Source organism: Cervus canadensis, chromosome 29, assembly GCF_019320065.1.
Source record: "Cervus canadensis isolate Bull #8, Minnesota chromosome 29, ASM1932006v1, whole genome shotgun sequence".
In the NCBI taxonomy this organism is placed as follows: Eukaryota; Metazoa; Chordata; class Mammalia; order Artiodactyla; family Cervidae; genus Cervus; species Cervus canadensis.
Genome location: NC_057414.1, coordinates 42,692,211 through 42,705,608, shown reverse-complemented (window position 1 = coordinate 42,705,608; position 13,398 = coordinate 42,692,211). Strand labels below are relative to the sequence as shown.

Sequence of the window (13,398 nt, the reverse complement as noted above, 5' to 3'; positions counted from 1 at the left end):
GTACGCTTGCCTGGAAAATTGCCATGGACTGAGGAGTCTGGTAGGCTACAGCCCATGGGGTCGCAAAGAATCGGACACGACTGAGCGAGTTCGCTTTCACTTTCTCCCACACCCCAGGGAGATTCTTTACTGTCTGAGCCACAGATTCCTCCCCAGATGGGTTCCTTCGAGTCTCATCAAACCACCCATAAATACAGGCTTGGGCTGTGCGTCAGGCACAAGAACTTGTATTTGGCAACACTACAATAATGAACATGCCAAACCCGGTCTGTCAGTTTAGATGTGGGCACGGATTCTTGTTGGATGGGACTCTGGGGGTGTGAATTGGGCCAGATCAGACCTTGAATGATTTCCGACAGTTTGGAAACTGTCTGGATGTGCATTCCAGTTGGACCTTGGAGGCTAGATATGAATTCAAATGGACAGAATTCAGTCTCCAGCCTGGAGAAGGGTTATCTGTTTGGTGTTGGCCCTTGCTGTAATTCCACCTTCAGGAAACCCTCAGGTTTGGGTCCTGGTGTGGGTGCCCCTGGCATGCCCCTTGCCAGTGGTGAACCGAGAGGCCTGGCAGTGTAGCAGTTTATCCTTCCCTGGTGGCTCAGATGGTAAAGAATCTGCCTGCAAAGCAGGAAACCCAGGTTCAATCCTCTGGGTTGGAAATATCCCCTGGAGAAGGAAATGGCAACCCACTCCAGTATTCTTGCCTGGAGAATCCCATGGACAGAGGAGCCTGGCCAGCTACTAGCACTTTGACTTTTTAGATGCTACAGCTAGCCCTTAACTACCTCTCCTTCCCCCTTCCATGTCCCCTGTCTACCCAGGCTTGACAAGTGTTGTCCAAGTGGCAAGAACCTGGCCCAAACTCTGCTCATGTCACTAGTCCATAAGCCTTTATTTGGAGAGGGATGCTTGTGGAGCTGTCCACAGCTCCTGTGCTGCTCAGAGAAAGAGTTCTTAGAGTAGCCTCCCCTGAATGAGGACAGGAGTGTAGTCTTCTCTGCCAATGCAAGTTAGGTGTGCCTGAGGCCAAAGCACCAGAGCTTGGCGGATAAGGTGCACACTGCATGGGAGGGGTGTTCACCTGTCTCAGGACCACATATGAATGAGGGTAAGGAGGTGGGCGGGGCCAAGAAGCTGAGTGGGCGGGTACAGCTTAATAAAAGCGGAAATCTGGATAGTGCATCTTGTCCTCCTCCCTTCAGTCACAGTGGCAAGACACTGAAGCAGTGGCTTTTCCTCTCTGAGCCTGTTTCCTTATCTGTAAAAGGGCAATAGTGTCTGCCTGGAGGGGAGATGGTTACTGCTGAGCCCAGGTCACCTGCTTCTACTGCTCAGGCCGAATAAGGCAGACGGGGCACTGCCAAAAGTTGTCAGCAGGCTCTAGAACTATCTAGAATTTGTTAAATGAGGGGGTGAGAGTAGGAGGATGAGGGGTTTAGTCTCAGGTTTTCTCGGGATTTGTTCAAGGCAAGGGGCCAGCTGGGCTCTCTCCTGTAGGCAGCAGGAAGAGAAACAGATCTGGAGAGGTGGGAAGGATGAGCTGAGTTTGGGCCTACTCCCACCAACCTGGGGGCAGGGTGTGTGTCTCTGTGTGTGCGGGTGCTGCTTCTCCATGGCTAGCGTCCTGGGCAGCCGTGGGGCTGGACAGAGGCCTTCGAGACAGCAAGAAGGCCCCGCGGCGGCTCACCAGATCTTTTCTTTTGTGGCCCTCATGTCCAGGAGGCCTTGGTGTCGAAAGAGCCCTGGGCTCTGGAAAGACCTGGGGCCTTGGAGTGGACCAGCCCAGGGCGGGGCGGGGCTGTGGGAAGAGAAGCAGGGAGAGCTCCAGGGAGCAGGGGGTACCACAGCGCCCCCCTCCAGCACTTTGCCCCTGCCCTCTGGCCCCAGCGCTATTTGAAGTGGGACAAGAAGTAGGCAACGGGGTAGTGGGGCCCATCGATGCCCAGGCCCTGGCAGAGGCCCAGCAGGCGGTGACGGGCCTCGGCCGGGCTGGACCCAGCACAGGCCACACTGCAGTAGGGCTCCTCGTATTCGCCAGGCACCAGGGCCTCCTCCAGCAGATTGAGGCGCAGCAGGCCCTGGTCGTGAAGAGCCTGCAGGGTCTCGGGGCTGGCGGTGGAAGTCAGTGCCTGCAGGTGCTGGGACACCAGGCACATGACACCCACCAGGTGGCCCCGGGCGCGGGGGTGGGCGGGCAGGGCAGGTCGCAGGCCACAGGCCACCATAGCCGCAGCCAGCAGCAGGTCCACACCGTAAAGCTCCAGGATCCAGTCTCGCAGGTAGAAGCCGCCCATGCGGGGGTTGATCTCAATGAGCCGCGGCCCAGCCCCGGTCAGCTTGAGCTCCACGTTGAAGACCCCGTCCAGCAGCCCGCAACCCAGGCAACAGCGGAAGGCGGCCTGCACCAGCTGTGCCTCCTGCTCCGGGGCCAGCCCAGTGGGCATGCAGGCTGCGGTCTCAGTGAAGCCAGGCAGCCGCGTGGGGCCGTTGTCAGAGACGAAGGCAGCCAGCAGCCGCCCGCCGAACAACACCAGATCCACATCATGTTCCGTGCCCTCGATGAACTCCATCAGCAGCATGGCATTGCCCCAGCCCAACCCAATGCCCGGGTGGTCAGCCTCGCCCTGCAGGTCTCGGGCGATCCGGGAAAAGTGCTCGCGGCACTGCGAGGCATCCTTCACCAGCCGCACACCCACCGCGCCAGCCCCGAACTCCAGCTTCATGACGCCTGGCAGGGGCACCTGGCGGACAGCCCTGTCCACATCGGCCTCACTCTCCAGTGGACAGCAGGGCACAGCATAGAGGGAGGGCGCGGGCCAGGGTGGGCCACGGCGGCACAACAGGTGCAGCTGGGTGCGGCTCTTCTGCTTGGCCAGGCGCATGGCGGCCGGCGGGTTGGAGGGCAGGCCCAGCTCCTGGCAGAGCAAGGCTGTGAGCACCAGGCAGTCATCCCAGTAGGAAAAGCAGCCATCGAGCTGCAGACCGCGTGCCCGCACCAGCTCCGCCAGCACCCGGGCGTTCTCTTCATCCCGCTGGTGCTCCGTGACATTGAAGTGGATGAAGGTCTGCACCAGCTGGGACGCAAAGTGGTTGGGGTCCGACTCCACCAGGTGTATCTGCAGAAACCACAGAACAGTGACATGCCGAGATCAGCTCGTGTGGGGCATTGGGCAGTGGGATGGGGCCTGGAATATGGTCCTAGCCCTCGGGGGAGAAGGGTTCACCAGCACTGGGCGCTCAAAGCGTGTTTGATGAAGACTGAGTGAAAAGTACAGAGGTGAGACACCTAATCCAGCCTGGAGGGGACGGAAGGCAACCTAGAGGAGGCAGTGCTTAAACTGGGAGCTCAGTAAGATTTGCTGTGTGCTTAGTCGCTCAGTCGTGTCTGACTCTGTGCGACCCCATGAACTGTAGCCTGCCAGGCTCCTCTGTCCATGGAATTCTCCAGGCAAGAATATTGGAGTGGGTTGCCATACCCTTCTCCAGGGGATCTTCTCAACCCAGGGATCGAATCCAGGCCTCCAGCATTGCAGATGGATTTTTCCTTCTGAGCCACCAGGGGATAAGATTTAGCCCGAGGAAAGACAATTGCAGGAGGGAGGGAGGTGGGGGGAGTGATCTAGGTGAGAGACAGTGTCAAACAGGGTTGGTCAACTCCCACTGGCAGGCACAGTCTGGCCTGGGTTTGTAGGGAAACCAACAGGATTAGGGCTTGGGACTGGTGGCCCAGTGGCCCGAGGGGGTGCTTTTTATTCCCAGAGGGAACAAAATTCAGCGAGGGGCCGAAAAAAAAGTTGAGACTTCTAACCTGGGCGGGGCAACAGGCCCCGCCCCTGTGCGATGCTCTGTGCTAAGTGGGTTCAGTCGTGTCCGACTCTCCGCGACCCTATGGACCGTAGCCTGCCAGGCACCCTGTCCATGGGGGCTGTCCAGGCAAGAACACTGGAGTGAACCACTCCAGTGCCCTCCTCCAGGGGATTTTCCCGACCCAGGGATCGGAACCCTGGTCTCTTAACATCTCTTACACCGGCAGGCGAGTTCTTTAAGCACTAGCTCCACCTGGGAAGCCCCAAGCTGGACCGCCCCGCATAGGCCCCGCCCCGAGGCCGACACCTCCCGGGACCCCGCCCGGGCCCCGCCTCCGTCACGCCTACCAGGGCTCAAAGCCCCGCCCACCTTGAGCCCGTAGTCGCGCGCCGCCTCCCACACGAACTTCTTGCTGAAGCCGCCCGCGCCGAGCAGCAGCAGCTGCTTTCCCTCCATGAGGCAGCGCGCCGAACGCCGCAGCATCGTCTCCACCAGCGGCGCGGCCGCCGCCTCCTCGGCCGCCAGGCCCAGGTGCTGCGCTGCCCATAGCCCCTCTAGCGCGCCACATGCTTCCAGACACAGTCCTCCGTTCACCTCCAGGGCCACGGGGGTCAGCGCACGACCGGCCACCGTCAAGGCGAAGTCCACCCCTGGGCCGGGCAGGGGGGCGCGCGGGCTCAGTGCAGGCCGCCTTCGGGCCTCCGGGGGGATCCGCCCCCCACCTCCGCCGGTCCTCATCCCCGGAGGCCCCGCACTCACCGAGGAAGTCAACGCGGACCTGGCGTCCTCCGCGCTGCTCAGCGCTCAGGCCGGCCTCCAGGGTCAGCACGGCGGCTAGCGCCGCCTCGGCCGCCGCCTTGACGCGCTGCCGCACGATTGCCACCTGAGACGCCTCCGCCAGGCCGCACTGGGCCAGCGCCGCCTCCAGCGTCCGGGGCAAGGAGCTCTGATGTCGCAGAGGCCGGTCCCCACGGCCCACGCTGCATACCACCTGCGCAGGGAGGCGACTCAGGGCGCTGGTCCCTCCTGGGACCATTCCCGGCCCCCAGCACACCTCCCCCATGCCACGATCCCGGCCACACTCCTCCCTAGACATTCAACAAGCCCTGTCCTCCAGGGTGACTTAGACTGCACAAACCACCCTCCCCGTCACTGCTCATCTGGTCCACCTGGGGGATTCTCTCCAGGCGTCCAGGCCCAGCTGGGGGTCTCTATTCCCTAAGGGTGCCAAGTATGCTTGATCCTAGGTCCTCAGCTCCGGTGCTGGTGAGGGGGGCTATGCCAGCCTGGTGGGCCCAACCCTAAAGCTCCCTGAGGGCAAGGCTGAGTCTCTCCTTCTCAGTTTGGCCCAGAGCTGTGTACCTAGGAGGATCCCTAAGCCTCCCTGAACTCCCCAGCTTGGAGACCCCTCCTAAGGGGTATCAGGGACCCTGGGTCAGTTTCTTCTGTGGGCAAGAGCTCCAGGGGAAGAGGATTCAGCCCTGGGCCCTGGTAGCCAGCATGGCATACCAGGTAAGGCTCCTGATGTGCCTAATGGGGGGAAGAGGAAAGAACGGCGTCAGACCAGGAGGCCTTCCAGAGGCAACCAAAGTCCCCACCCCCGAGATTTTGTCCTCCCTGCCCAGGGGTCCCCCAGAAGCTCAGTGAAAGTAAACTGGGGTGCGGCAGCAGGACCGTGACCTGAATCCGAGCCAGGCTCACCTTGCTCAGCAGGGGCTTGTCACCCTGTGTCCGACACACCACCGCACAGATCCTCAGGGCCAGCTCAGGGCCGGGGGGAGGGCTGCCTGGGGAGAGGCGGTGAGGCCTGAGCACAGAGCAGCCAGGAGGCCGAGCCAAGCGCCACCCTGGGCTGGCCCAGGCGGCCCTCACCTGGGAAGGGGAGCCGGGCAGGTGGGCAGACAGCCTCCACCAGGACACTTTCCTCCTCTTCCAGTTTTTCCAGCAACGCCAGCACTGTGTCCACCACTGGGCCCTGCTCAGCTCGTGGATACAGACGCAAGGCCTGCCTCCCTCTCCAGCGCCAGCCACTGAGCTTCACGGCCACCTGCAACAGGGAGGGGAAGGCGGTGCCCTCACCACCCAGGCCTCTGGAGGGTGGGACACTCATACCATAGGAGCCAGTCAGGACATGGAGGTAAGAAAGCAGGTGGTTATCACAGAGATGGGGCAGTGGCGAGGGCTCAAAGCTGGGGACGGCGTCCTGGCACGACCTGTAACCATCCGGGGGTCCCCTCCCATTGGCATCTGGACAGGCTCAGGGGCAGCAGCCGGTTACCTGCAGGGCATCACCCAGGGCCTCGGAGTGCAGAAAGGCCCCCACTTCCTCCTTCACCAGTGTCTCCTGGCCCTCTTTGCCATTCAGCTCCACCAGCCGTAGTCCCGGGCTGGCATCCCCTCCCCGCAGCAGTGCTGGTGGCTTGTAGGTGAAAGCCAGGGTAGCTGGCACGGCCACGTTGCCCTGCTGAGCCAGCAGCCGCCTCGTCAGCAGCCGGTCCTCTAGCAGCCGGGCCAGCTCGGCTGAGGCTCCGGTGGGGCAGGTCAGGTCGCGGGCGAGCTCAGCCGCCTCTCGACCCCAGCCAGGCCCCAGCCCCAGGCCGGCCAGGAAGTAGGTGGCCCGACGAGGGGGGACAAAGTCATCCAGGAATGTCAGGCCCCCCGGGTGGAAGCTCACGGCCTTGGAGACCAGCAGGGCTGCCTCACCCGGCTGCCCTGGGGCTGGCACCTTTGTCAGCCAAGCGGGGGACAGGCAAAGGAGCATGTTTCCTGTGGGCAGAGAGAGGAGGGTTGCTGGCCAGGGAAGGCTTGATGCCCCCATGCCCTCCACCTCCTGCCTGGGCCCCTGGGTCGTAGGGGGCAGCTGCTCCCAGAACCACCCCCCCCCACCCCGCCTCCGGAGCAGGGCAGCTGGTCCAGTGGAATGCAGGCTGTTGCCAGGGTCGGCGGGTATTTTGGGATGTGGCCGGGCCAGGGCAGGGCTGCCCTTTCCGTAGGAGGGGGTGGGGGAACTTGGGCATACACTCACCCGGGCTCTGGACCCCAGCCTCCAGCAGCACGGACAGGAAGGTGCTGGGGGACCCCAGAATGCACAAGGTCACCTCCGCCCCAGGGCAGCCTTGAGAGAGAAGAAAATGATGCCAAGCTCACCAGGGGCTCCCCTTGCTGTCTTTCTGCCCGCCTTTCCCTGCCCCCGTGGCCCTGGCCTCACCCTTGGGCCCCCAGGTCCTTCCCAGTTATTGGATGAGAACAGTAAAGGGGACAGAGGAGGCTGGAAAGGGAAGGGGAGGCTGCCTGCCCACCCCTGCTCTGTGATGTTGCCCCCTTCTCTCTGCAGCTGGCCCAGAAGACGCTGGAGGCTGGACACCTGGAGACCTGGGTTCTAGCCTGAGCTCTGCCACTTTCTGTGCGGCCCTTGGTCCGCAGCAGGGTGAGGAGTCGCTGCACCCCAGTTTCCCTGTCTGTTACACTGAGACCAAGCCTGTGATGTTCACCTATTCTAGCTGTAAAGTCTCTGTCCACACAGGCTCTTCTGTGGCTGCCTGATACATAAAACAGATAAAGCAGGGGAGAAGTCTTGGGTCCCAACTGCTAGCTGCCTCCACAGCAACTCCCGAGACACTTCTACAGAAGCGTTGGCTCCACTGGACATGGATTGCAAATCCCATGTCCAAGGGAAGCCTTGATCTCTGACCTGACTTGTGCCAACTGCCCTTTGAAACGCCTGCCTGCCGGAGTTGGACTGACCTCGCCTTCCTGGCTTCAGACCGAGTCCGAGCCTGGGGGGAAGGGGCTGACCTTGACAGAGGTGGAAAGCAGGCTGGGCTGAGGGTGCCCCCCGCCCCCCGGGGGTGCCCCCCACCTCCCTGGAGCCCTCGGGCACCTGTGCGGGGCACCTGGCTGCGGTCCTGGGTCTCCGGGAGGCCCGCTTGCTGCAGACAGCTCTGCAGGACGCTGTAGTAGTACACAGTCCAGGCCTGGGCGTCCGCCCCCTCGGGGGAGCCCTTGCAGTCCAGGCCCACGTCGTGGCGCCAGGAGCCAGGGAAGCAGCCCGGGGGCGGCAGGCCAGAGCCCCCGCCCCACGGGCCCTCCTCTTCCTCCAGGTCCTTGGAGCCCAGGGGGCAGTCCCACTCGGGACCCAGCGGATCCAGGGAGAGCTGAGGGGGGCAGAAGTGGTAGGTCTTGGGCAGGGTGGGCAAGGGCCACATTAAGTTACCCAAGGGTCTAAGCCCCCCCATCTCCTAACCTTGGGCAGACCCAGGCCTGGGAACCAAAGAGGATGGGGTTGGATTGGAGGGTGAAGGCCTGTCAGCAGGAACATGCAGCTGGGAGCGCTTTGCAAACCGTACGGGCGGTGCCCCAAGGGGTGGGGGCAGAAAGCAATGTGCTTCTAGCAGGACCGCTGCCCTGTCATCCCACACCCAGGTCTGCCCCAGCCTGGTTCACAGGGGCAGAGGTTTTTGCCTGTTTTGTTTATCAAGGTAGCCCTGGCACCTGAAACATCCCTGGCACATTGTCATGCTGCTCAGCATTTGATGACTGAAGAATAAATGAACGAATGAACCAAGCGATCACTCTTGGGCTGTTTTCTTCTCTCTGGCCTCAGTGACCCACAGACCATCATGGAGTTCTGCCGAGACCTAAATATGTAGGTGAACCCGGCCCAGCGTCTTCTCCAAGTAGGCCCGAGGATCTGCTATGCGGCCAGTCTTGGGCCAGGCACCGGTAAGGAAAAAGCTGGTGTCCTTCTTTTCAGATGTTCTGAGTCATGGAAATGTGCTCTTTGCATGAAATCTTATACCCTGCCCCTCTGAGGCTGGCTGAGTCCTGACTCCTGCTCAGAGGCTCAGGGTGAACAGGTGGGGACACAGGTGGGCCTGTCCTCCAGGGGAAAGGCTGGGCCTCCCCGGACAAGTCATGAGGTTTCCTTGGGCCTTGGGGTTGCCTGGTGCCCTCCCTGTCCACCCCCGGGGTCCTGATATGGCTTGGACCCAGAGAATCCCCTCGGTCATCAGGAGACAACCTGTTGCAGGCAGCAGGGAGGGCAGAGGTCTGGGCCTCCAACCTGGACTTGAATCCCAGTTTCCTGGTGCCAAATTTCTGAGCCTTGGTGCCTCCTCTTAGAAGTTGCATTCCCTGAGAGCCCACACTGGGTTCACTGCTATGTCCCCGAACTTAGAATGGGGCCGGGCACACGGCAATAATGAATGTGGCAGAATGAATGAATGCCAAAGGGCATGGAGAGTGCCCGCCTCCCGGGGCTGATGGGGAGAAACAGAGTGCCTGGCACCCCAGCAGCTGCTCGTCCCGTGGCGCATGGTGGGGAGTCGAGGGGTGTGCGCACAGCTGGTCTCGGGTCTGAGCTGCCTGCACAGGCCGTGCCAGGGCTAGGTTTTAGTGCCCGCTGCTGCCCTCTGTGTCCTCCCACTGGGTAGGGTCTCAGGCTTTGTGGGGAGGGAGGAGAGGAGACTCACCATCGTACAGGTGGAGAGGCTGAGACTGATGGGAGAGGCTGAGGGAGAGAGACAGACGGGGAATCAGGGCAGCCAGGGTCTCCACCCCGCGTCCTAAGACTCTGCGGGTGGAGAGGTGGCAGCCACCATGCCTCTCCTGCCTGAGCTCCGAGGTGTCCAAGGCTGCCCCACCCCCACTCCAAGGAAACAGAGGGATTTCTGACACCAGGACCCCAAGGGGGAGCACCCAGAGCTCACACATCCCGAGTTGCGCGCGGCACTGGCACTCAGTGCTGGGGGTCCTGGCACTCAGCCCTTCCAGTGGCGGGACGCACCGGGTCCCCCGTGTGTGCACGCGCTGCCTGGGAAAGGCGGGGTGGCGGGGTGCAGGTAGTGTCGCGGGTCCCCCCGGGGGTCGCAGGCGCTCAAGGTCCTGTCCCCGCGGCCCCTGCCCCCTCAGCCCCCTCCCTGGCTTTCCCCGGGGCGCGGGCAGCAGCCGGGGTACCTGGAGCGCAGTAGCAGCTCTGCGGGGCAGTGCGGACCCGGCGGGACTCGGCGGCGGCGGCGGCAGAGCGCCCGGCCCCGGCGGCGCCGCTTTATATAGAAGCGACCGGGGCATGCCCAGTGCCGGGCGGGGGCGGCGCGGGGCGCAGGGGCCGGGCCCCGCCGGCCTCCGGCCAGAGAACCCGCCCCACCCCTCCCGCCAAAACCTCCGCCAGCCATCCCAACCTGGGGTCACGGGGGCCGGGGTGGGCGCGGCCCGACCTGGTCAGAGGTAGGGCGGCCGGTGGGCCAGGGAAAGACAGGGGGATCGACAGGAGACATTTAGAGCCACAGTAAGTCGAAGAGAGGGCCAGGTTCTAACAGACAGCGAGCATCCCAGAGGGTCACAGACTTAGGGGCTACAGTAAAGACAGAGGAGGAGGGGGATAAATAGAGAGACCCACAGTAGAAGAGCGATGCAGAGAGGATAGAGAGGGAGGGCGGGGAGGGAAGGGCAAGTTGGCAGAGACTGGTACCAGGGCTTGCCCCCCGGGGTGGAGTGCCCAGGAGAGCTGGTGGGGCTCACAGTCTGGTGCCTTGCCCTTGGATGGAGTCCTGAACTCCCCAAGGGCCCCCAACCACAGCTGTCTGCCAAGGGCACCCTGCCCCATAGCAGATGGCATGCCCAGAAAAGCTCTCTTGAACAGGAGTCCCTGTACATCCCCAGGGTCCCTCCTTACCTCTCCGGGACCCTCCAGAGTAGTGACCACTGGGTAAGATGGCCCCACGAGGGCAGTCGCAGTTCCCTGGGACACCCTCTGCCCTAGGGGCGGCCAGGAGGGAAGGGGGTGGCCAGGCTGGGAGTTCCCGTGGGTCTGAGCACAGGAAAAGAAAGGGGGTGTCTACACGATCTGCCCTGCCTATCAGCACTCAGGTCCACTGGACACCCACAGTTATACCCACTATCTTCCCAAGGCACACATCCTTACCCCCAGACACACCCACCTAAACAGCCACAGAAGCACACCGCAAGAGACCTGGCTCACACTCACATGTTTCCCCCCAGAAAACACAGCCAGAGACTCACACCCTCTCCTTAGGTGTGTCCCCCTAGGTGAGTTCCCCCCCGGATCCAGCTGCGGGACCTCGGCACCTCCCCTTTCATCTGCTCCTCCTATATGTGTGTTTCTGCCTCCCAGGAGTGGGTTAAAATGATCACAGCTCCCTGTGCTGGGCGCCCAGGACAGGGAGGCGATTGTTACAGGTCTTCCCCCACAGGCCCTCTCTCCAGAGATCCCCTGGTGGATCCCTAGAGCCTCCTGGGCTGGAGGGGCAGGGCTGATGACCCCGCAGCACTTGTGGGGGCAAAGATGGCTGCCTTGAGCTCTTTCTACAGCTATAGACAGAGCAGCCTGTGAGGACCACCCCCGTCTACCAAAGCAGGGACTGGGGGGAGAAGTGACTTATCTGGAGCCCCCCACCCAGCTTTCCAGGGCTGCTCTGGGCCCCCCTGCTCCAGATCCACACTCTGCTCTTCCCCGTGGCCGGCCCAGGCTCCTGGAATGAGGCACGGCCACCCTAGAAGATCCATCTTCTCTCTGCGTGGGTACCCTGAGCTCCACGGAGATCCACGGAAGGGATGAGGGGTGAGGGCGTGGACGTCACCAAAGAGCACGAGCGTTGACACTTAGCACGTATTAAAGACCAAAATTCAGCAGCGCACATTTTAAAGATCTTGTCAGCTTTATCCAATGGGTCATGAATCGGGCAGCATTCCATCCAGCTAGCAGAAAGGAGCTCCAAGGAGTTGTGCAGATAAAGACTTTAATCGGCAGAAGGGAGCAGACACAAGAGTTATACTCAGGCAAAAAAGCGGGTTGGTTATTGCAAGGTCACTTTCTCCTCCTTATTCTTTTGTCCTTGCCGCAGGGCTTGGGATCTTCGTTCCCTGACCAGGGATTGAACCCGGGCGCTCAGCAGTGAACGCACAGAGTCCTAACCACTGGACTGCCAAGGAGTTCCCTGCAAAGTCACTTTATTTTGGGGGGACAGCAGGAGTAGATGACCTCACTAGTGCTGGTCAGGTGATTCCAGATTGATTGCTTTAAAAGATAGAATTCCCAGGAGAGCTGGGACTGTATTGGTGGTGGTGGTTTAGGTGCTAAGTCGTGTTCGACTCTTTTGACCCCACGGACTGTGTAACCCGGCAGGCTTCTCTGTCCACAGGATTTCCCAGGCAAGAATACTGGAGTGGGTTGCCATTTCCTTCTCCAGGGGATCTTCCTGACTCAGGGATCGAGCCCTGGCCTCCCGCATTGCAGATGGGTTCTTTACCAACTGAGCCAGTAATTAAGTTGTCTCAGTTGGGTGATGGAGGGCTTAGCATCAGTGACTCCATCTTGGGCCTGCTGTCTTGTTCTTGTTTTTTAACATTTATTTATTTGCCTGCACCTGGTCTTAGTTGTAGCACATGGGATCTTTAGTTGCAGCATGTGGGATCTGGTTCCCTGACCAGGGATCAAACCTGGGCCCCCTGCATTGGGATCGTAGAGTCTTAGCCACTGGACCACCAGGGAAGTTCCTGCTGTCTTGTTTTTAACACAAGCAGTGCAGCATCTGTTTTCTCATCCTTAAATGGGGATTATGATGCCTACTTTAGCCCAGGCTTGGCTGGGCACGGGGCGCCTGGCAGAAGGCAATAGTGTTAGCAAATGTTTTTTGACTTGTCCTAGGCACTACGGAGTGTTTTACATGCCGTATCTCACTTAACCCTACCCCATAGCAGTTGTGATTCTCTGCCTTTTATTGATGAGGCAGTCAAGGCTCAGAGAGGCGATGTGATTTGCTGAGGGCCACACAGTTGGTGAGGGGCAGGGCTGGGGTCTTCCCTCTGCCAGAGCATATGCACATAGAGCGGCGTGGTCCTGTGCCCACCCCCAGACTGCCCTGGCTGGGCATCAGCTGTGATGGCATCTGCCTTGTGGACACAGAGAGGAAAATCAGGGTCGAGCTATGGCAGCCTTGGGACTCGGCGGGGGTGGGGGCAAGCAGGCTGGCAGGACAGTCTTGCTCTGTCTACGCCAGGAGAGCCTGGAGGTCACCCGAGGCGGAGCTGAGCCAGGTAGGGGTGGGGTGAGGCGAGGCCATGCCTGAGCTACTGCCCAGCTCCACTAGACAGTAATCCCAGTAAAGATGACCCCAGTGGAGTGCTCTTGGGGCAGGGGTGGGAGCTGCTGTTATCCCACTATTTGTAGGAGGAAATGGAGGCTCAGAGAGAGTGAGACAGCCTTTCCTATGTGTTGAGGCAGTCCGAACGCGGGTTGGAAAAGAATTTCCAGACACAGAGCATTTCAGAAGGGAGTGAGTCTATTAAGAACAAAGGGCAGAGAGAAAGTGGGCACTGTGAGTACAGTGGGCCAACCTCCTGACAGAGCAGAGACAGCCGACAGTTTTTGTGGGTTAATAGCCAATTTTTATAGCCTCAAGACAAAGAAAATTCCTGCTGGAAGGTGGGAGTTATGTGATTGATTGGGGCGTCATAGGGTGTTTACTGGAGTGGGCATCTTTGCCAAATTAGGAGTCAGGAAGCTTCTTAGTGATGATCAGGGGCGCTTTGGGCAATGATTACAAAGGGGCTCTGTCAGCTTTGGAGGTGACC

General features: G+C 60.8%; 1 protein-coding gene and 1 long non-coding RNA gene across 4 annotated transcripts; one reads left to right on the top strand and one right to left on the bottom strand.

The window, feature by feature from the left end:
- Positions 1-868: 868 nt before the first annotated feature.
- CARNS1 (carnosine synthase 1) lies at positions 869-9,831 on the bottom strand. Of its 2 annotated transcripts, XM_043451694.1 has the most exons (10): positions 9,763-9,826; positions 9,279-9,316; positions 7,688-7,961; positions 6,833-6,922; positions 6,086-6,573; positions 5,680-5,854; positions 5,509-5,594; positions 4,567-4,798; positions 4,177-4,457; positions 869-3,116 (listed from the first exon to the last, which is right to left on the bottom strand). In XM_043451694.1, exons 2-10 carry the CDS (start codon positions 9,279-9,281, stop codon positions 1,890-1,892), a joined length of 2,856 nt encoding a protein of 951 aa, XP_043307629.1. In that variant the 5' UTR covers positions 9,282-9,316; positions 9,763-9,826; the 3' UTR covers positions 869-1,889. The 2 variants fall into 2 exon arrangements, with proteins under 2 accessions (XP_043307629.1, XP_043307630.1); XM_043451695.1 differs by lacking the exon at positions 7,688-7,961 and having other exon boundaries at positions 9,763-9,831.
- Positions 4,225-11,405, top strand: LOC122430821. Of its 2 annotated transcripts, XR_006266381.1 has the most exons (6): positions 4,225-4,338; positions 5,744-5,944; positions 7,142-7,234; positions 7,908-7,979; positions 8,411-8,529; positions 11,294-11,405. It is a non-coding gene; the product is annotated as an uncharacterized LOC122430821 (long non-coding RNA). The 2 variants fall into 2 exon arrangements; XR_006266382.1 differs by lacking the exons at positions 4,225-4,338; positions 11,294-11,405 and adding an exon at positions 4,810-5,319 and having other exon boundaries at positions 8,411-8,857.
- Positions 11,406-13,398: the final 1,993 nt, after the last annotated feature.

What these genes read in the sequence shown, in the direction of transcription:
- CARNS1 (XM_043451694.1), bottom strand. An exon ending in CAGCCAGGTGCCCCGCACAG is followed by an intron (nt 6,923 to 7,687) that starts GTGCCCGAGGGC and finishes TTCTCTCTCAAG; the next exon opens with GCTGCCCTGGGGCGGAGGTG. An exon ending in CCCTGGGTGATGCCCTGCAG is followed by an intron (nt 5,855 to 6,085) that starts GTAACCGGCTGC and finishes TCCCTGTTGCAG; the next exon opens with GTGGCCGTGAAGCTCAGTGG.